Source organism: Notolabrus celidotus, chromosome 5, assembly GCF_009762535.1.
Source record: "Notolabrus celidotus isolate fNotCel1 chromosome 5, fNotCel1.pri, whole genome shotgun sequence".
Classification (NCBI taxonomy): domain Eukaryota; kingdom Metazoa; phylum Chordata; class Actinopteri; order Labriformes; family Labridae; genus Notolabrus; species Notolabrus celidotus.
This window is the reverse complement of record NC_048276.1, coordinates 39,230,855-39,254,217: the sequence shown is the minus strand read 5'-3', so window position 1 is coordinate 39,254,217 and position 23,363 is coordinate 39,230,855. Positions and strand designations below refer to the sequence as shown.

Sequence of the window (23,363 nt, the reverse complement as noted above, 5' to 3'; positions counted from 1 at the left end):
CCCGCCAATCAGAAGCGGTTCGCTGTTGTAAATACACAGTCGGTGTGAGTGCGAGAGAGAGAGAGAGCAGAAACCAGAGGAGATATGACGGTGGAGACCAGAGTTAGCGGTAAGTCAGTGATTTAACATGTTTGTGGAGTAATGTCCTGATGCTCTGTAATCTGGAGTCTGTGACATTCTGCTGTCTGACTGAAGCAAACACTCTGAAACACAGCAGGAGCTCTGTGAGGTTTTCACTGCAGGACAACATCTACGTGATGTTTGTTTCTCTTCAAGAAGAAAGAAGTTCTTTAAGATATTTAAAGAAATGTTTGTAGGTAAAAACGTAAAGCCAATCATATGACTGTTAAAAATAAATATGTAATGTAAATGTAATATTCAGCCTTTTTTGTCATTTTCTTCTTATAGAAAGTCTTAAACTTGACTTTATAAATCACAAACTAAAAGTTCTAAAAGTTCAGACAGAAATTCTTATTTTTTATCTCCTACACACTCAGTCAGTGTTATTATTTACACAATTATAAAAACATCTCTGTATTTTAAGTCTTTTCAATGTTATATCTTGTTTTTTGACAAAATCTCTGACTGTTATTTCCCACTATAACACACAATTAAATGTTCCTGTCAGATGTTTTAAGATATAAGCTATTAAAACACTCTGCTTTTTTGACTGAGGTGGTTGTTCCACTGAAGGGAATATAAAAAAAAGACTTCTCAAAATCTGTATTTTCTTTCTAGAATGGCTTTAGGGCAACCTATATCACTCAGATCCATTTTCATTTCCTCCTCAGTCTTTTTTAAACATATTGAATGGGTATTGGCTGAAAAACTAGCTTTAATGTCACAAAATCAATGAATACATCTTAAACTTTGTTCAAGGAGTTCAGACAAACTTCCACCTCCAGATAAACAAGGAAAACAGCTTTTTGATGTCAAGTTTTAAATCCCTCTAGAGAGCAAGACTCAGATCCAGAGTGAAGTCACTGTGACAAAAGCAAAACACATTTCTGAGTGCAGGAGGTCTTTAATATATATGTTTATATGTAAGCACTCCAAACCTTCATTTACACACTATTTGTTCTTTCTTCTTAAAGCCATCTTTTCCCCAAAGACTAGACTCTGTCGATTTGGGTCAGGTTTTTATCCCAAAGAATTGGACTGAAAAAGTGCTCATGATGAGAGCATGGATTATTATAGGATTAGAAATAATCCTGCAGCTGTAAATTTTGCACGAGGCTTCACAGCACTCTAATAACTACATTACCATGCAAATATAAAGTCTGAGAACTTTAACCTGTTTACATGATTCCCATGGTTTGAAAAAGAGACAGAGTTTAATGTGTCTTCAAAATGAGGTATAAAGAGTTTGTGGTGTGTGTTATAGTAAGCTCTGATAGTGGGATAAAAAACAATTCTTCCACACACTGGAAAACTCAGAACCTGATCCATTGCTCAGAAAAAGGTCATAATGGACCCACATTGTGTTTTTCAAGCTGTTCAGGATCAGATCAGCTCTCTTCTTTTTTTTTTAAACGATTTTATTAGACTCAGCCAACATCACTAAACAACAATGCAGCCATTAGACTCAGAGGCAAAAAAAACAAAGTAAATATAAACATACAAAATAATAATAATATTAAGATTGTCATGATTAACACAAAAAATATTATCATTTATAATAATAATAATAATAATAATAATAATAATAATAATAATAATAATAAATAATTTGTATAAAAAGTCATTAGGATTATCATCATAATAATCATAATATAGAATAAAAATCCTCACGGTAAACTTAAAAAAAAAAAAAGTCAATAAAATAAATAATAATATTTATATATTTCACAAATCAGCCTGTTAGAGTCAGAGTTAGCCAAAAAGAAATGAAGCAACAGTTGCCCACCTTATCTGGAAGAGATCAGTTTTTACTCTCCATTTAAAAAAAACGTCCTTCAACTTCGGGGGGGGGGGGGGGGGGGGGGGGGGGGGGGGGGGGGGGGGGCTGTGGCATTAACCAGGAGATTGTGATGACTTTCTTTGCAAATACAAGCAGGACCCTCGGCAGAGCTGCATAGCTACTGTAATCCTCATCCCCTGGTAATATTCCCAGTAGGAAGCAGGAGGGTTCAAGATCAGCTCCCTTCTGAAATAAACTGAATAAATAAACTGAGCATTTCAATCCTTTCAATTTCTGACCATCGTATTTCTTTAATCTGGCATAAAAACTCAAGTCATTCAAGAGTCGATGAGTTGAAAGTAATGAAAGGCTCAAAACATGATATCTGTCCTCATGTCTGATACCCACAAATACTAGTTTGAAAGTTACAGATTCGTACACAACACCTAGTTCACAGCACTAGGTAAACATCAAGTCTTATTATCAGAGACAAAGACTGATGAAGTTAATCCTCTTGTTCATTCTGATTGTGTTTACAGGCACGAGGGCAGCTGTCACTGCAAGCAGCAGACAGGTAAGAACACAACACCTTGATGACATAATACAAGAGCGCTGACAACACCCACACGCCCCCGTACACCTCTCTGTTGTTGTGTTTGGCTCTCACATGTGAGCTGTAGGAAAAACAGACTTTAACCTGTTCTTTTCCTGTAATCAGCACTGATAAATATATTTTAAAGATGTCTTCAGGTGAATAAAACCTGTATTTAAACCTTCCACTAATGCCTCAAAGCCTCCTGTCAGTCTTTCAGTGTCTGTAGATGTCTGTAAGCCCTGAGGTTGCTGTTTGGCAGCGTGCAGTATTCCACTTCTTCTAAAGCTTCTCCCCCAGCAGAGCTTTCAGACGGTTAACATGTAGACTGAGTCTGATGGTCTTGTTTGCTCCTGAAGATTGCAAAGAGACATCAGTTTACATTTCTGTATGTCTGTTTCATGACAGCATAAAAAGTTCCTTCTGTCTGCTCATGATTTAAATAACATTTGATAATGAATCCTGTCATCAGTCAGAGTAAGAGTGTGAACGCTCTATGCTATGGTAGAAACATGGTGGTGCAAGATATCAGCCTCTGTGGGAGGCGACCCTTAAACTAAATGATGTTAATATGCAGGTGATTAAACACTCATTTAAACATACTTCTGAATATTCTATCTCTACCTAGTCTGCCTCTACATCCTGCACACATCACCTTTGCATGTCTTGTTCTCTGTGTATTCACCTGTCCAGTTTTTTGCCTGTATGTAAAGCTCTTTACTACAGGAGTGATTGGTCCTTTTAACACCTGTTACATAAAGCTGATGTGACTGAACTTGACTCACCCTGACACCTTAAAGCTGACTTCTTTGTCCCTGTTCGGCTCTTTGTGAGATATGTCCTTTTCGTTGTGTCGCTCCCTGGGATGGGCTCGTCTGACCTGAAGGGTTGCATTTTTCTTACCCCTATCACAAATGTTAAAGATCCCTTCTGGAAACAAAGGAGGGATGGCATTAATATATTATACATGTGACCATGAGACATGTGGAGCACGATTCTGCAGAGTAACAGTTTGGTTGTTATGTCAGGGGGAATAAGAAATTAGCATCATAAATATGTTGACTCTATTCTTTGTTGATTTCATTTCACTCAAATTCTATTTTAGACAACAAATATGAACAGGACCTGTTCTCTTTGGGATACACACACAGATATATGTTTATATTCTCCTGTGAGATCTGATTGGATGATTTTGTGAAAATATTTGTGTCTCTTTAAAAAAAAAAACAAGTGAACAGCTGAATCCTGAGAGCAGCGTGACATTTGTGCCACATTGTTCCCTCTGTTGCCGTGGTGTAGTGGAGGGTCAGCCGGGGTAAAAGTGGCATTTTTAGGAGGTTTGGTGGATGTGACATCAATCCCTGGACTTAATTCCCGCTGAGTAAACTGATCCAGTTCTCTCTCAGTGTGGCCGGCTCAGATTCAGCTTCCCCTAAATACACTGGACTTTGTGAGCAGACCTTTGTACCTTTATGTTTTAGAGATAAAAGAAATACACCACCAGTCAAAAGTTTGGAAACACCTTCTCATTCATGGGTTTGTATTTACTGTAATGATTGTAAACACTGTAGATTAATACTGAAGACATCAAAACTATGAAAGAACATATATGGAATTATTGAATGAACCAATAAGTGTTAAACAAAGCAGAATCTGTTTTAGATTTTAGATTCTGTAAAGTAGCCCCCTTTTTCCTTCATGACAGCTTTGCACACTCTTGGTATTCTCTCAGTCTGCTTCATGAAGTGGTCTCCTGGAATGGTTTCTAATGAACATGAGCCTTGTCAAGAGTTCATTTGTAGAATGACTTGCCTTCTTAATGTGTTTGAGACCATCAGTTGTGTTGTTCAGAGGTAGGGTTAGTACACAATGGATAGTCCTATTTGACTACTGTTGTAATCCAGATTATGACAAAACCAGATTATTTCATAGTTTTGATGTCTTCAGTATTAATCTACAATGTTGAAAATAATTAGAATAAATAAAAACCATTGAATGAGAAGGTGTGTCCACACTTTTGACTGGTAGTGTAGATCATCTAGAGCAGGGGTCGTGAGATGTCTTCCAGAACTTTTTTTTTTTTTTAAGTTATTCAAAAATAGTAAATTTTACCCTTTAAAGTAAAAAATATCAACAAAAATAGTAGCTAACCTTGAAATAAAACCTTGAAAATATAAAGTGTAATGAGTTTTCTGCCTTTCTTTGTTTCCAGATGACTCCTAAGTTTAGAGTTAGTGAACAGTTAATTATCAAAGCATCAGTAGCAGCAGGTTCATTCATAAAGACACAGGAAACACAGACACATGCTCATATAGGTAGGGTCATTTTCTCCAGACCAGCTACATGAAGACACATTAAGTAACTATGAGGGCCAGTGGGGGTCGCGAGTCTCTGGCATCGAAATATCGGGGGTCGCGGACTGAAAAGTTTGGGAACCCCTGCTCTAGAGACATCGATTACATCACCTGAAGTTCTTCTAAATATGAACATTATCTCTATATGGTGATGTTTTTATAGAAGCATAATATACAGCAAGACCTTAATCTTAATTTAATTTACTGTCATCCGCTCTGTCTGCACAGAAATGAAACGTGAAGAATTGAAATGGATATCTAGGCTTTGTAGGGTAGAGAGTGATGGCCATGTGCATTAAAAATCACATCTAGAGTCTGAACTAATCCACCTGTCTGTCCTTGGCAAACAGTGACTGTATTTATAAGATAATTGCTGCTTCACTGTGTCATTTTTGCACACACTGCCCCTTTCATTTATATTGTAGTTATATAAGTGTGTAATCATGTTGGTAAACTAACTGAGGAACTGAGTTAATATTTAATATGCTGCTGCAGTGGAGTCTGGTCCATGGATAGATTCAGACATCATCTAGGCTTTTATGGAAACAACCACACTGATGACTGTATTGGTTTTAACTGATTCATCAATTTCATTTCTTTAAAGTTCTATTTTTTGGGGGCATTTTTGCCTTTATGATAGGACAGCTGAAGAGAGACAGGAAATATGGGGAGCAGAGAGAGGGGGAAGACATGCAGCAAATGGTTGCGGTTGGGTATCAAACCGGAGACCTCTGCGACGAGGACTAAAGCCTCTGTATGTGGGGCGCTTAGACTGCTGAATTTCTTTTCTTTAAATTTATGTTTGTGCTTTTTCACCCTGCTTGAGAGAAGTAGGACGATGGATAGAGTCGGACACAGGGAAGAGAGGGTGGGGATGACATGCAGGCTGCAGGTTGTTTATAAAACCTTCATTCCCAGTGCTTTTGTACATAACTAACTCTAACTATTCTGCATTTCTGTATATACTTATTATTAATCCAATCTATAGTATTTCATTCGTATATATATCTTATTTTATTCCTTGTTTCTATTAATATTTTGACTTTTTTCACACTATATAAGAGCATTCTGTAACAACTGAATTTCCTCCGGGATAAATAAAGTATTTCTGATTCTGATTCTGGAAATAGTAGCTTTTGCCTTGAAGCATAAATCCTCAGTACATTGGGCGCTCATCAGCCAAATCGGCGCCCCCAATCAATGATTCTTTTTGTTGTAAAAAATCTCAGTACTGTTTGCAAGAACTCAAAGTGATGTCCTCTCGCTTGTTTGTCAAAGCAACAGATCAGAACTGAAGACTTTCTGGATGACTTTCTTTTAAATTATTCAATAATTGCAGCTCTGTGCCAAATTCCATCATTTAATCCCTTTATCATTTTGATGTTAAAGCCAGCTGTATCCAGACTTGCATTCTGGTCTGTACCTGCTGATATTGTCCCTCAAAAGATAGAAATGGACCAAGAGGTCCAAGACTTTCACTATCCCTGTGATTCTGATTAAGACCAGAACGCAGCCTACCCTGATGTGTTATCTTCACTCAGACTCAGGACACAGGAGGGCTTCATTTTCCTGCTTAACTCCTGCTCCCTGATTTCTTTAGTCTGTGTTATTACTTTGTCCAATATCAATCAATCAATCAATCAATCAATCAATCAATCAATCAATCAATCAATCAATCAATCAATCAATCAATCAATCAATCTTTATTTGTATAGCGCCAAATCACAACAAATGTTATCTCAAGACTCTTTTACAAACAGAGCAGGTCTAGACCACTCTATGTCAAATTATGAACAGAGACCCAACACCAAGGCAGGATAAGACTCAGTCTGACCCCACCTTAATCCACCTCACAGTATTTAGCTAGTTAAAGCGGAGAGGACAAACTTCCTTTAACAGGCAGAAACCTCGAGCAGAACCAGACTCATGTTAGACAGACATCTGCCTCGACCGAGTTGGGTCTGGAAAGAGGAATAGAGGAGAATAAGAGAGAGAGGGAGAGAGAGTGGTGATAGTGATGAGACGAGTAGTAGATCTGGTGATGATGTGTCTCTAAGCAGCTCTAAATGCGACATTATCCCTGACTGTTATTCAGAGTAAATAAACTTCATTAACCTCAGACCCTTCAGTTCTGTAGCTTTCTTGGAAACACTCAGTCTCTGTTGTTTCAGAGAAGTTTCTGCACCATGAGATGTTTCTGTGGGAAACGCTGATTTAGCACTGCATCATGAGACTGCACAGCATCATCAGAGGAACAGAGACGTTCACACACACTTCTTGTTCCTGTGTTTTTTCTCTATCCAGGATGGTTCTGGAGGACTGTGGGACTCTGTGAAGAAAGCTGCGGTGGTTATCGGATCTGGAATCTTATTCTTGGCTGCGTTTGGAAACTCGCTGACATGGTAGGTTTCCTTTACAAGATACAGATCACAGTGCAACAAAGCAAGCGCTTGTGCTGAGGTGTTCCCTGAGATAAGTTACAGGACTGAAGAGTATCAGAGATTACTACAACAATAAGTACAGTACACACAGACAGCTGCAGAGCAGCTCTGGATAAACTGATCAGGATCCACAAACTCAATTCTGATGCGGTCATATTAAATGGTTCAGAAGTTTCATTAGTTTTTTTTCTGTTATGGTTTTTGGTTGTAGATTTGAGATATTCATCAGGGACCAGACCTGAAACAGACAGATTAATAACTGCATGTTTAAAAATGGAAAACATCAGAACAATAAAAAAGAAGGATAAAAATACATGTACCAGTGTAAACAAACACAACCATCACAAAGGCCATAAAGGATATGTGTCACTGTGCGTGTGTGGTATACGTAAGAAGTGAAAACATTTTTTCTTCACTTTAATCTGATGTTAATCTGCTCAGTGAACACACTACACAGATTCATTAGTTATCTTTTTTTATGCCTCTTTTTAATCTCATATTTTGATCATTTTCAGTAACTTTGATTAACAGCATGTAGGAGGAAATGAATTTTATGACTGGTTACAAACCTGATTCACAGATATGTTAATACTGTTTGGAAAATATATGACATCAAGTTGTGTAAAAAAGAACGAGCTGTTCTAACCGCAAAGTAAAGGTCTGGACATTTTGTAAATAGAGCTCACGTTCACACTTACAGAAGTGTTTAGTTGGAGTTTCTTAGAATGAACTAGATGACGTGGTAATAAGAATAAGAATAAGAATAATACATTTTATTTATAGGCGCCTTTCTGGAGATTCAAGGTCACCTTACAACATGCCAACAGTAAAAACATCACTCAACAGTATTAAATACATAAAAACAACAGAATAAAAATACAATACTAGAAAAATGAAAGTGAAGTCATGATGAAAGTGAAGGGGAAGTCATTCCAGTACCATAGAGACAGATTAAAGTGAGTAGGCTTGGTGGAAAAGGCGTTGTGAGGAGTTTTAAGGCGGGATTTGTAGGTGGTAGGAGAGGTGGACTTTTGTAAGTCCTGGGGGAGAGAGTTCCAGAAGCGGGGGGCCGAGCGGCTGAAGGCTCTCCAAACCCATGGTGGTCAAACGAGCAGGTGGGAGGGTGAGTTGGGTGGAAGAGGAGGACCTGAGACTACGGGAGGGTATTTTCATATGAAGGAGCTCAATGAGGTCCTGAGGAGCTCGGTTTTTGTTGGTCTTGAAAGTGAGAAACAGAATCTTGATGTGGTATTTGATGGGAAGCCAGTGGAGCTGCTGCAGGACAGGTATGATGTGGCTGTTGGAGGGGGTTCTGTTCCAGTTGAAGTTTATGGATGGATTAGGGTTAGGGTAAGGGTTAGAGCTGACCTCGTCTGGAGCGACTGAAAGCTTCTGTTCCGGCTCTCTGGATAGTTTCCCAGCGAAGGCGCCGAGCTGACCAGGAGTCCTATTGAAGTTCCTCATACGACCCCACAGAGGGTAATGGGCACAGACCCAGAAGCCACAAGAAAATATATGATGTGTACATAAATACTCAGACTGATAGGAACACTTTGTATAATGCACAGCACAAGAAGAAGAGAGACACATTTGCTGTCTTCTTCATCAATAAGTTGTGATCGCTGAAAACTTTGTTTCTTCTATCTGAATCAGAGTCTTTGTTCCCATTTGGTCACAGTTTAATGAGTTCATTTATTTTTTGTTTCCATTTAAATTTATTTTTTTCATTCATAAATTTAAACAGCAGTGTGATTAATACAAGTCAGATCAAGTACAAATATTAGAGTAAATGTTTGATCGACACAATCCAAGCAACAAACCAAACACACTCTCGAGATACAGGTAAATATTCAGTCTTAAATATAAAACACTTATCACTTATTGGCTCCTGATGGCAGGGATTAGTTGGTGTTTTCCTAGGTTTACTCCGGCTGTAGATAGCAGCTTTTTTTACCACATTATGTATTGATTACCACTGGGACAGTGGTAATGGTCTAAATCTGACTACCAACCCCAGCTTTAAGAGAGCAAAAATACATGGATGTGAAAATAGGGAAAAAGCATTATTTTAAAAACAAAGTAAAAGATAAAATGAATTATTGACTCATCAGGACATTTTGGACTTGTGAACACTTCTGCAGCGTGGAGCTCAGTTTAATGTGAGCCGTGACAGGATGACATAGGATCTCCCAAAACAACAACGTCATTTTACAGTGCTCAAAATAACAACAAGTGTGACATAACATGAAGTTATACAGAGCAGGCATGTCATGACAGGTGAAGGTATGGAGCCAGGCTGTCATTAAGCTTTCATCAGGTGGTTTTATGTGTTTGGGTCTTGAGTTTGTCAGGATGAGGCAGAATTTCAGGGGTATGACGTTGCTGGCCTTGCTAGATGAAAGTTGGGGGTTGTTAGGTGGATGCTGGATCACTGAAAACCCCATGAAACCTACTGAAACCCTGATGTCAGAGCCTGAAAGTCCCGCCTGTTTTTAATTATTTATCTTGAATGATTCCTCAGCTGGTACACCAATGTGTGATTTGTTGTGTTTTAAGAGGACAGATCCATCATAGTAATGATAGTGTGTCTTAACTGTGTAAGAAAGACGTTGAAGTTCAATGAGGTTGACGTGTCGATGATTCCTCCTCCAGGCATCTCCAGAGGTTTTGGGGCGCTTCAGGAGATTTCTGGCAGAACTTGTGGACGAAGCTGTTCGTGATGTTCGAGGGTCACGATGAAGCTCTGTTCTACATGGGTAAGAACATAATAATGTTCATAATAACAACTTTACTCTCATAGCTGTCTGTATCGGGCCAAATCAAACACAACGATCTGTTTTCTGCATGACAAGGGCTTATGTGAGCTGCTCTGTATGGTACACACTTTGTGTTGTGTAATACTGAAGATAAGTAGCTTCATAGATCTGTTTACTTTGTAATCATTATTTCCTGTTTGATTTAACCTTTCAACTGGCTCAATATAGAAAGGAGAACCTTCAAAGTAGCACAATTAAACATTGAATGTAGCTTAAAGTGAGACTTTATCTACTCTGAGATAGACACTGAGGTTTGTTTTCAGTGTTATGAGCTGAGTCATAGGTCTGTAAAGAAGTAATAGTTGTTCAGCTGTGCATATCAAGTCATGACCTCTGGTGTCCATTTACCCATGTTTATGTTGCAGCTGTCATGTTGTTGTTGTTGTTGTTGTTGTTGTTGTCGTTGTTGTTGTTGTTATGTTTGGCTGTTTCCAACATCCGTAGGTTTTCCTTAATGAGATTTTATCAAGGGAGGTGTCTTTTAACTGATATGAGAAGACATAAATACAGTAAAGATAGGGCTGTTAACAGTTTGGGCTTTTTTCCTAAGTGGTTATGTATTTATGCATCAAGGTAATTCAGTAAAGCACAGCACAGTGCAATAAAGATCTGTTTACAGGTGTGATCATGTTCTGTATCTTTGAAGCTTCCAGTCATTAAAGCTCCTGTCAGAAGTCTCTAGTTAACAAACAGACTGATGCTAATAGGGATGTCTTTTTATTAGCTAAAAAAGCTAATGTGAGTGTTAGCAACAAGATTGATATTTCTTCCATTGTAATGTTAATAACAGTGAGGGGTGAGGGTGTCGGACCACACCATGTAGAAACAGCTTTGACTTTTAACAAAGCAGATATTCAAATTGAGGGAAACCGTTCAGTGTTTAAAAACAGCATGATGAGACTTTTCATTAGAAAACACTTCTGACAAATGTAAAGCACAAAATCAGCACAGAGATACGAGGTATCACTTTGTCCACATGGGGCGCCAAACTGGACACAAACTGAAAGTTCCCCACAGGAGCTTTCTAAACTGAAATGTTGAAGAATACACTGTTATACAAATGTTCCATGAACATATGAAATGAGCTTTTTTCTGTGGTCATCTTTACGTTTCTGAAAAGGTATTTTCTGATAGTTGCCTCTCCTGCAGTAGCTGTCATGTTGATCTCCCTGCACTCACATGCTGCCTTAAGAATTGGAAAAATGAGTTCCAGTCTTAACTCAGGTCAGGGCAAACTTTAGAACTCAACTGACCAATTAGATGCCACATAATCCATAGAATGATTGACAATGATGGCATGAAGCTTCAGGGGAATTCATGTACAGCATCTCAGCTTTGGCTATCTATTAAATGTAGGATCAGGTTTTTAGCATTAGTTTCTGTGGAGTGAGTAGATGAGTTCTCTTTGCAGGGTCCATATTGTTCCCACATTACAACTAAAGCTCACAGACACAGTTAAACCAGAGGGAGCCTAACCTGGGAACAAAGAGGAGTACTTGTTCTGAAAGATCTGCCTTGTTCCTCCTCCACAGGGACCATGCTGCTCCCCACTCTGACGCTTTGGCTGTCGAACGGTCTGCTGCTGCTGGTGGACACCACCGGGAAACCCTCCTTCGTCACTCGATACCGCATCCAGATGGACAAAAACAACCCGGTTTGTGATTTCTTAAAACAGATTTTAGCTTCTCAGTATTTATTTTATTCTCTAGTTTGAAAGAGAAAATATCTTTTTGTAACTTCAGCCTTTTCATATCAAGTTAGACACCAGTCCTACCACCTGTAGTGTCTACTGCTGTTACTACTGCAGGGAAACTTCAGACAATTTGTCTGTCCCGTCATGACCCCTCGTTGCTGCAGTGTTGAGAAATCAGAATAAAGATATATATTTATTTTTCAAACAAAGTATATTCATGAATTTTTCCAATACAACAGTAATAATTCACAGTGATGACATATACTGATTAATAGAAATCCCCCACCACCTCCACCCATGATAACATTTAGAGGAAATACAACTTAATATTAAAACATTAAAACAAGATAAAAATAAATATAAATAAATACATTTAATAATAAAAGAAATTATATATAAAGATATTTTATGGCATTTTATTCAGAGACAAATATAAAATACAAATCCCTCCCTCTTTGATTGCTTTGTTTGAAAAAGTCATCAAAAAAATAACTAATAGAAATATAATTAAAGTCAAACAAATGTTCTTGTTTTTTACTTACACAAAATATTTAGTAGTGTTAAAATTGTCTGTAATTATTTATCTTTATTATTTTTATAGATTTGTTTGTGATTTACTTTTTAACTGTTGCATTGATGCTTTAATCTCACACAATAGACACATGGACTGTGAGCTATACAAACAATTTAAACTTAGACTTTGAACATTTTAATGTTCTCAAAAAGCCTATTTGTGTTACAGCACAAAAATAAACAAATCAAAAACATGTCTGACAACAAAATATCCAAAATCATGTATGTGAAGGTTCTCAGTCATCCAGGTCATAGTAATCCAAAGCTTGATCCGTAAGGTAACTGGACTGGTGTCCAGTTACCTTACGGATCAAGCTTTGGATCCAAAATCATCTTCAGCAGCTGTTATCAGTATCCTCTGGTCAAGGCAGCATTTGAGATGTCAGTAATTGAACACCAACAACTCATCTCGTTTTAACATTAAGAGTGTATCTGTTGTTTTATTTGCAGTGTGTGAGCTGTTAGAGAGTGTATCTGTTGTATTATTGGAAGTGTGTGAGCTGTTAGAGAGTGTATCTGTTGTATTATTTGCAGTGTGTGAGCTGTTAGAGAGTGTATCTGTTGTATTATTGGAAGTGTGTGAGCTGTTAGAGAGTGTATCTGTTGTATTATTTGCAGTGTGTGAGCTGTTAGAGAGTGTATCTGTTGTATTATTGGAAGTGTGTGAGCTGTTAGAGAGTGTATCTGTTGTATTATTTGCAGTGTGTGAGCTGTTAGAGAGTGTATCTGTTGTATTATTGGAGGTGTGTGAGCTGTTAAAGAGTGTATCTGTTGTATTATTGGAGGTGTGTGAGCTGTTAAAGAGTGTATCTGTTGTATTATTGGAGGTGTGTGAGCTGTTAAAGAGTGTATCTGTTATATTATTGGAGGTGTGTGAGCTGTTAAAGAGTGTATCTGTTATATTATTGGAGGTGTGTGAGCTGTTAGAGAGTGTATCTGTTGTATTATTTGAAGTGTGTGAGCTGTTAAAGAGTGTATCTGTTGTATTATTGGAAGTGTGTGAGCTGTTAGAGAGTGTATCTGTTGTATTATTGGAGGTGTGTGAGCTGTTAGAGAGTGTATCTGTTGTATTATTGGAGGTGTGTGAGCTGTTAGAGAGTGTATCTGTTGTATTATTGGAGGTGTGTGAGCTGTTAAAGAGTGTATCTGTTATATTATTTGAAGTGTGTGAGCTGTTAAAGAGTGTATCTGTTGTATTATTGGAAGTGTGTGAACTGTTAGAGAGTGTATCTGTTATATTATTGGAAGTGTGTGAGCTGTTAGAGAGTGTATCTGTTGTATTATTGGAGGTGTGTGAGCTGTTAGAGAGTGTATCTGTTGTATTATTGGAGGTGTGTGAGCTGTTAGAGAGTGTATCTGTTGTATTATTGGAGGTGTGTGAACTGTTAGAGAGTGTATCTGTTGTATTATTGGAGGTGTGTGAACTGTTAGAGAGTGTATCTGTTGTATTATTGGAGGTGTGTGAGCACACGCGGACACCGTGGCTGCTCTGACGTGTCCACCTGTCCGTCTGTCCAAAGTCCCCTCTCTGATAAACTGGTGGACACTGCAGAGATAAACACTGACATGACTGATAACCAGGGCTGGAAGGTCACTCTCGACATGCAATCACATTATTGATTATCTGTAAGAGATTGCTAAAGGACAGAGTGCACAGGAAGTATAGGTTCATAGATGAGTAAAGTGTATCTGGTTAGTTTTAGATTGAGTGATATCAATCATTGAGATGTCCTGCACGCTCACAAACACTATGTTGAAGGGAGGTGAAGTGTGTTTATGGCTCTACTGGGTTTATCACTTTTAAGAGCTGAAATAACATTTTCATTCCACTGCAGCCCAACGCTTACATCAGTCACAATAAACCTGTTATCACCTGTGGTGATCTAATCTGCTGTTGGTCCCTCACCCTGAAACAGGATCTCAGCTCTGACCGAGAAGGACTGTCTGAACCTTTGTCATAATAAAATCCTCAGGGAGTGACACGGCTGTGGAGCAACAGTGTGTGGAGGTCATCAACCCCTCTGATTGTTTATTTAAAATCTATTTAAATCACCAGCTGTCACACAATCTTAGAATTTAATTATTTTATTATCTGGCTATAGCGGTTCATTTTTCTTAATACAACAAACCAAATACAGTGTGAGGGTCAGTGAACTGTTAAAGACCAAACATAAAGAACATTACAACAATATGTAGACCTTATTTTTCAACTGTGGTATTATGTAAAGTAGTACAAACTCAAGGTACTGATATTATACTATATTACTATCTAATAATTCAATCAATCTTTATTTGTATAGCGCCAAATCACAACAGACGTTATCTCAAGACTCTTTTACAAACAGAGCAGGTCTAGACCACTCTATGTCAAATTATGAACAGAGACCCAACACCAAGACAGGATAAGACTCAGTCTGACCCCACCTTAATCCACCATGAGCATTACACCTCACAGTATTTAGCTAGTTACAGTGGAGAGGACAAACTTACTTTAACAGGCAGAAACCTCGAGCAGAACCAGACTCATGTTAGACAGACATCTGCCTCGACAGAGTTGGGTCTGGAAAGAGGGACAGAGGAGAATAAGAGAGAGAGGGAGCGGTGATAGTGATGAGACGAGTAGTAGTAGCTGTTGCCGCTGGAGTCCAGCACGTCTGTATCAGCTGGAGTCTGGAACGTCCACAGCAGGAGGACGTCTACGGCAGCTCAGAGGAACCTACGAGACAAGGGAGCTCAGTGTTCTTGAGGGTCATAGGGCACTATGAGCTCTTTAAGATACCAAGGTGCCTGATCATTAAGTATCATTGGTATCATTCAGATTTTGGATTGAGGTTCTTACAAATAAATAACAAGTTATTAAGAAATTGTCTTGTAATTGTGCAAAAGTTAATTTGTGCTCACTTCAACCACAAATATGTTCTCATACAAACACATCTCCAGAAGCTCATAATATGTCTCTGTGTGTGACTGCCTCCAGTCAAGACACCCACACAAGGCGCTCCTTTTCTTTTACTGGCATGTGTTTTGATAAATCGGTGCCTTTAAGCATGCCGTGAGAACTTTGACACAAAATCATATTAACACATAACACACGACTTAGCAATCAAATCAATATCCATAGAAACTATGTGTTGTGTCACTTAGAATCACACCAAAGAAAATAATTCAGCCACACAAACAAACTTGAACACGCAACTCATTGGCCCCATGAACTGAAAGGGAGTAAACAATGAATTTCTGGCTTCTCAGGTCTTTGCATGTGCAGCAGCTTCCTCCTCTCTGCATGGCAGACATGAAGTGCATCTCTCTGAGACCTGCCCCCTTTCTCATGTTCTGCAAGCTTCCCTCTGCTGTGGATTATTTCACACTTCAACACAGTCTTAATAACTTACATACTAAACAGCTAAATATTTGAACCTTGAATTATTCTAGTTTTGAACTGAAATTATTATATGAATTGAAATGAATGACATCAATGAACTTAAATCACTGGCAGCTACATTGTGTTTACGTACGTACGTTAGTAAAAGTCAAGCTAACAGTTTTTTATTTTTTATCTTTCGTCTGCATTTGGTGAAAACCGTTCAAGTCAAATCCAGTTTCAGGTCTTTTTATGACCATGAGTGAAGAGAGTTTCAGTTGAAACGAGCTGACCAAACTGGTGATATGTAACATGTAATACATGGATCCATCAGTAACCTGTGAAGTTAGTTTCAGGTTGATTTTGGATGGAAAAGGATAAATGTATCACAGCAGAGTAAACACGGGTTCTAATGAATAACTATATCATGCATATTGAACAAGATTATGCAAGTACTCACATTTTGCTTGCCTACAGATCAATACAGAAGATACTGGACGTTTTAATGCTTAAGACTACTTAATATTAACAGATTTATTTTTTCAGAAAATGCTGCAGTTGTTCATTTCACAGGCAGACACTTGTTTCCACAACATGATAAGACCAAACATGGAAGCCTGCGCTGAATGAATGAATGAATGAATGAATGAATGAATGAATGAATGAATGAATGAATGAATGCAGTTCACTGTGATGTTCACATGAAGAACTCTCTCTGAGAGACGATCCAGCTCTGAGCTCTCTGTCTCCTGCTCACTCTGCAGGTGGATCCAGCTAAGCTCAGCAACGCGGTGAGGACCGTCATGTTTAACCAGGTGTTCATCTCAGGGCCCATGGTGGTCGCTGTCTACCACCTGATGAAGCTGAGAGGAAACCCCTGTGGTCCTGAGCTGCCCACCTTCCACTGGGCCCTGATGGAGTTGGCTTTCTTCTCCCTCGTGGAGGAAATCATGTTTTACTACTCACACAGGTAGATCTCACACCCCTGCTGCTCGGACTGGGTCAAAGTGTCCCCTTCAGTCCTGCCCTGAACTTCTCTCCTCACACAGAGACATTACACTCATCCTGTTATCTACACGTTACTGCCATCTGGTGGCACAAGTATGAACATGAAGAAAAGATATAAATACAGTTTGTTGCTTCAAGGCAGAGACTTGTTTAGCCAGAAAATTCATACAAGCAATCACAAAGAAGGATGATCGGCTTCAAGTTAGCTTATTACACACTGAAGAACTGAGCTGTGATATATTCCTCAGACTTAGCTCTACGGAGGGTTATTATAACTAGCCTGATAGCAGGCTAATAAGCTGAAGTTATATACACATCAGGGTGTTTTCATGTCAGTGTGAACACAAGTATCCTGAAGTTATTAATATTCAGGTGCTGACCCCAGCATGCTAACACATGTTAGAATGCTAGCACACTAAGAGCTAAAGTCCATGTTCAGGTTTCTGTGATATCAGAAGTGGCATCCTGAACCTGTTAAGATGATGACATTAACTTATATTTAAATATTAAAGATATCATTACTGATAAACATCAGCATGTTTGTGTTATCATTACGGACACTGACACGCTGTAGTTAGTGCTTTAAGAACAAAAACACCCTGACCATAGCATGCTTGAAAATGTAGCATGCTTGACTAAAAAAATCAACCTGATAAATAGGAGCATGTTAGCAAAGTTGCTGTGAGCATTAGCTGCTGTTAGCCTTTAGCCTCAATACAGCAGCTAGCACAGCTGTAGATCGTTGGTCTTTAATTTCCAAATGTATCAATGAGTGACCGGATGATTTAAACCAGGGGCCTCAAACTCATTTCAGTTCAGGGGCCACATACAGCCCAAATAGATCTGAAGAGGGCCGGACCAGTAAAATCAGAACATAATAACCTATAAATAATGAAAACTCTACATTTGTCCCTTTTTTTTAGTGCAAACAAAGTACATTCTGAAAATGTTCACATTTAATGAACTATCTTTCTACAAAAACAGCTGTTGTGTTTTTCACCATGATGAGTCTCACAGTGGACTGAATATTTCACTCCTTAAGCCCTGAAACCTGCTGAGAACACACCGAGCACACAGGTTACCCATTCCCCTGACACACAGAGTGTAATGTTTACTGAAAAAGAACAGATAGATTAGAATGATGAAGAAGGTAAAGTTGATTATTTTGGACTCCTCAGCTCCAGCATGAACAGTGTGCTTGCTGGACAGTGTTGTATGCAGGGGTGTAGTGCTAGTGTTAGTAGTTAGTGGATCATCTTATAGTGCTCTAAAAAGTCTGCATGAATCTCAGCCAGATTATGCAAACAACAAATCATCTATTTTCTCACTTTGAGAAAAAAAGCACTGTTCAGGTGTGTTCTATCAGCACTATGATTGTATGCGCCGTCCAGAGGACAAATCTGAAATAGTAGTTGATTGTATTGAAAATTGCAGTTAATGTCTTCTCTGTCATTTTTTCATTTTGCAAAGTGGTTCCGCGGGCCGGATGGAACCTCTGGCGGGCTGGTTTTGGCCCACGGGCCGCATGTTTGACACTCTTGATTTAAATGTTGCTTTCTTCTCTCTCAGATTGTTCCACAGTCCGAGTCTCTACAAGCGTTTCCACAAACAGCACCATGAGTGGACCGCACCCATCGGGATCGTGGCCACCTACGCTCATCCTCTGGAGCACATGGTTAGTGATCTTCATTACCTTCATTTAGCGCCCCGACATGAACCTCTTCCTACACCCTCTTGTCTATAACTAAATATTTTGAGAGCCTGACACATTTAAAGGGTCATTTCAACATTTGTAAACCTGGCCCCCTCTCACACGCCTCTGAGGAGTGACTGACTGTCAGCTGTGATGAATGTAAGACTTGCTCCAGGAGTTCTTCCCAGCCTGGATCTGTGAAGCAGGTGTTAAGGCTGTGGACTGATTCTTCAATGCCCACTAAAGGGCGTGATTTTGTTCCTGACGTTCTCACAGATTCAGTCAAAGTGAAAGCAGTGATCGTTACAGAGACAGATGTTCTTTATAAGAGAGTTTAATCCCTTTATGTTGAGCCAGACACAGAGTCTTACTGAAGAAGGGTTATCACTCTCACACACTGTGGAAGTGAGATATGTCAGAAATGTGAGTCTGAGAGATTGTTGTTTTGTTACTGAGCTCATTGTAGCATAGCTCTCATACTGATCTCTGCAAACACAAGCACTCTGAGGAGGTTCCTAGACCAGGTTATGGATCACTCTGTGATTGTTAAAGACTGAACCGACATCTCGCCAGAACCCAGAAATATGTTGTAAAACAATAGATTTAAAAATATATATATTTTTTTTCAGAGTCTTGTCTGGTGGTAACCCTGTCCATCAGAGCTTTAACTCGTGAGTTAATAAATCAGTTTGTTCTTCCTCTTCTATGTTAGCTCTCCAACACGCTGCCTGTGGTGATTGGACCCGTGATTCTGGGCTCACACATCTCCACCACCTCCATGTGGTACTGCCTGGCTCTGGTCAGCACCACCATCTCCCACTGCGGGTACCACCTCCCCTTCCTGCCCTCCCCCGAGTTCCACGACTTCCACCACCTCAGGTGAGCCCACCTGTTCACTCCTTCTTTTCTATCTTTAATTTCATTAACAGGTTATAATAATTAGAATAATAACAATAACCATACATTTTATTTAAAGGCACCTTTCAGAGCACTCAAGCTCACCGTAGAGGGCAGAGTTTAAAAAATAACATTATAAAATTAGTCTGATAAAATCGACAAGACATGATGCAGAGTAAATAATCAATCCAATGAACAGGATCAGATACAGTCTAGTGAAGGGGACGGATCAGGATCAATCACATTTATTTGTATAGCGCCAAATCACAACAAACATTATCTCAAGACTCTTTTACAAACAGAGCAGGTCTAGACCACTCTATGTCAAATTATGAACAGAGACCCAACACCAAGACAGGATCAGACTCAGTCTGACCCCACCTTAATCCACCATGAGCATTGCACCTCACAGTATTTAGCTAGTTACAGCGGAGAGGACAAACTTCCTTTAACAGGCAGAAACCTCGAGCAGAACCAGACTCATGTTAGACAGCCATCTGCTGAGACCGAGTTGGGTCTGGAAAGAGGGATAGAGGAGAATAAGAGAGAGAGGGAGCGGTGATAGTGATGAGACGAGTAGTAGTAGCTGTTGACGCTGGAGTCCAGCACGTCCGTATCAGCTGGAGTCTGGAACGTCCACAGCAGGAGGACGTCTACGGCAGCTCAGAGGAACCTACGAGACAAGGGAGCTCAGGGACTCCAGAAAGGTCTATGGTTAGTAACTTTAATGGGACAGGGAGAGTTAAAGTAAGTGATGAGGGGGTTGGGGGGAAGGGGGTGAGATAGGATCCCAGTGTGTCAGTGTGTCAGTTCTCCCGGCAGTCTAAGCCTATAGCAGCATAACTAAGACCTGATCCAAGCCTGATCCAGCTCTAACTATATGGCTCAACACGTTCAGATTATAAGTAGTGAGTTTAATTGTCGTTGAAGTTGTCCTCATCCGTCTGTCTTGGTTCCAGGTTCAACCAGTGTTTCGGGGTCTTCGGCGTGCTGGATCGTCTCCACGGCACAGACTCTAAGTTTCGTCAGAGTAAGCAGTACGAGCGCCACACACTGCTCACCAGCCTCACCCCCCTGAACGAGAGCATCCCAGACGCCCCCAAGAAGGGACAGTGATGACCTCTGACCCCAGGCCCGAGCTGCACCCAGTGTGGGATCAGTTCCTCTAACCTTAAAAGACTTTTTGATGATTTCAATCTGAGACACATTCAGACTGTCTGAACTTCCAGTTTTAATCTCAAATATTGTTGCACTTTATCAAACTTTCAGATTTCATGGATTCTTAGTTCGGCCTCCATGTTTGAGGATTATTTTTAACCATAATTTAATTTCGCTGTGTTTATAATCTGGTCCATGATGGCGATACACCTGCACAGTCAGTAGTTCAGGGTTATCTTCAGTGAGGATCCTCTGAAAGTGTAAATGTGGCCTTCAGCAGGTTTGAACTTTAAGGAAGATAGAAGAGGATCTGACAGAGAGTGATGTGTGATTATAATGTGCACTCTTCCAGTGTGTAGGAATGATAGGAAAACAAGTTGTGGGGTGAATTGGTTCTATATTTTGACTTGGAGTATTAATGCTACCTTTATCATCACTAACAGTGTCGACTTTAGGTTCCCATACACTTTAACTTTTGACAGCACTTTACAAAATGGACTTCTAGAATTGAATTTCAAATCAAAAGTGACTCTGAAATCAGTTTTTGTGCTGGACAAACGTGAAGATGTAGAATATGAATGCTGGAAGTCAAAGAACGGTGTGATTCATGGGACAGAAAGGGTTAATAGTTCACAGCCTCTGACATTCCTCAGCGACAGATAATGCTGATATGTTTCACATTTAATTGAATTATCCCTTTGTAACTAATATTTATCATTTTTATCATTTTATCATATTTATCATCTCAAAGACTACACACCACGTTCACGTTCCTGGATGAACCAAAGCTTTAATGAGAGTGAAGTCGTTATGAACACATGAATCTTAATCTTCTTTAATGCTTTATAAGCTTTATAAACACATTTTGTATTCAAAGTCATCTTTAAGTAAGAACATGAAGACTATCAGTCCGGACTGTTCTGCTGCGTTCACTGGCTCCTCGGACAGAGACTCTGCACTTGTGATCGAATGTGTCAGTGTGTAACAGACAGATTAGAGATGAATGTTCTCTGTGATGGAACCATGTGGACTGTTTAATAATAAAATATTTGAAGGGTAACTGAACCTTGTTTTTATCTTGTCCTCTTATTTTAACATGCTCATGGTTTCAACTCTTCTTTCCTCATGAAGCAGTGAAGCACTTGAACGCTGACTCCTGTCCATCCTGCTCTTTGAGCTGGCAGAGTCAACGCTGAAGAGGTTCTGTCTGAAACAACCCTCCATCAGTATACGTCTTTAACCCTGTAAAGCCTGAACCATCAAATCATTGCCAGAAAATTCTGTTTATTAGACCTTCAGACAAATTAAAAATAAATAAATAAAATAGAAATGTTCATATATGAGTTTTAATTTGTATCATATTTGATACATCAGGTATTTTGGTGAAAATGTTTTGCTCAAAGTTTCCTCCTTTTAAACAAACTAAAACAAAAACAACATTTTGAGCCTATTAAACTTTAAATTCCTTCAAATTTTTCCCAAAGTAATTTCAAACCTAGAATTTTTTTTTTCCATATTACAAGACAACGTCCTACGTATTCTGTATCTGCTACACAACAAAAAAAAAAACCTAATGTCTTGTGTATTTCTTCTCTGAATTGTTCAGTTTTTAGTTGAAATCAATGAACAAAAGATCATTATTTACTAGGGAGCCATGGCAACATTCAACCAGTCATCAGTCATCATGATACAGCAGGTTACATATATAAAAATACAATATACATTATAAATATCTCAATGTCTACTCTAATATACCTCATTATGTCATTTAAACATGATCTTAAATAATAAAAAGACTGTGTGTTGCTTTATGGAATAATGTATGAAATGTAATAAAATTATGATTGACAGATCTGTAAATAAATGTCCTTATATACCTGCTGTATCAGTTTTGATACATACATTTTCAACACAGTTTGACTATAAATGAAGTCATGAATTATTAATTAGTTTTACATCAATCCAGAAACTATTCCTCTTGAAGTTTCAGGAACTATTTGGAAGTTTTTTTCGTCCAAACTTTTTCAAAGTTGGTAAAAAAATCCCTGAAAAACCTGGAGTGGGTCTCTGATCCACAGCTGACATTTTGGATGTCTCAAAGGATGTTCATGGTGCATGAATTACTCACACCTGGTGGATAATCTGTGCACTGCATGTCTCTGATTGTATACATCAGGTTTTTACTGAAAAAATATTTCACACTGACGATGTAGAGGTCTCAAAAACTGATGGATCAAATATGATACACTTGGCTGCTCGTGGTTTCAACTCTTCTTTCCTTGTGAAGCAGTGAAGCAGTGAAGCAGTCGCACGCTGACTCCTGTTCATACCCATCATGCTCTTTGAGCTGGCAGAGTCCACGTTGAAGAGGTTCTCTGTCTGAAACAGTACTTCATCAGTAAGCGTCTTTATGATAATCCTGCTCCAGGATCAGCTTGACAACAAAACAGAATGTGAACCTATCTGAACTCCCCGTGCTTTCAAACTTCTCCCAGCAGAGGTCTAAACCATCAACTGTATATAGAATGATTTTATTTACAGTCTATGGTCTACACACGGCCACTTCTGTTTGAGTGCCCAATATCAACTCTGCAACTTTCCATTTGTATGCTGATGACAGTTTTATATTGTTGTGTAACAGCTGTTGTGAAGGCAGTTGAATATTTGTAGAATGCTTTTAAAATTGTTAAAGATACACTGCTTGAGCTGAAGCTTGTTTTAAATGCAGACAAAACAAAGCTTATGTTGTTTACTAACTCCAAGTCTGGATCACAAAGTGTCCCAGTGATGGTCACTGCAGAGGGAAAGGAGATAGAGGTTGTTACCTCTTACAGATACCTGGATGTTTGGATTGTTGAGTCCCTTAATTTGAAACAG

At 39.0% G+C, this 23,363-nt stretch overlaps 1 protein-coding gene across 1 annotated transcript; it reads left to right on the top strand.

The window, feature by feature from the left end:
• Nucleotides 1–10: 10 nt before the first annotated feature.
• faxdc2 (fatty acid hydroxylase domain containing 2) lies at nt 11–21,551 on the top strand. Its single transcript, XM_034683229.1, has 9 exons — nt 11–109; nt 2,440–2,474; nt 7,151–7,248; nt 9,940–10,043; nt 11,636–11,757; nt 16,495–16,700; nt 18,308–18,413; nt 19,144–19,310; nt 20,288–21,551. The coding sequence occupies exons 1-9, from the start codon at nt 85–87 to the stop codon at nt 20,442–20,444; spliced, it is 1,020 nt and encodes a 339-aa protein (XP_034539120.1). The 5' UTR covers nt 11–84; the 3' UTR covers nt 20,445–21,551.
• Nucleotides 21,552–23,363: the final 1,812 nt, after the last annotated feature.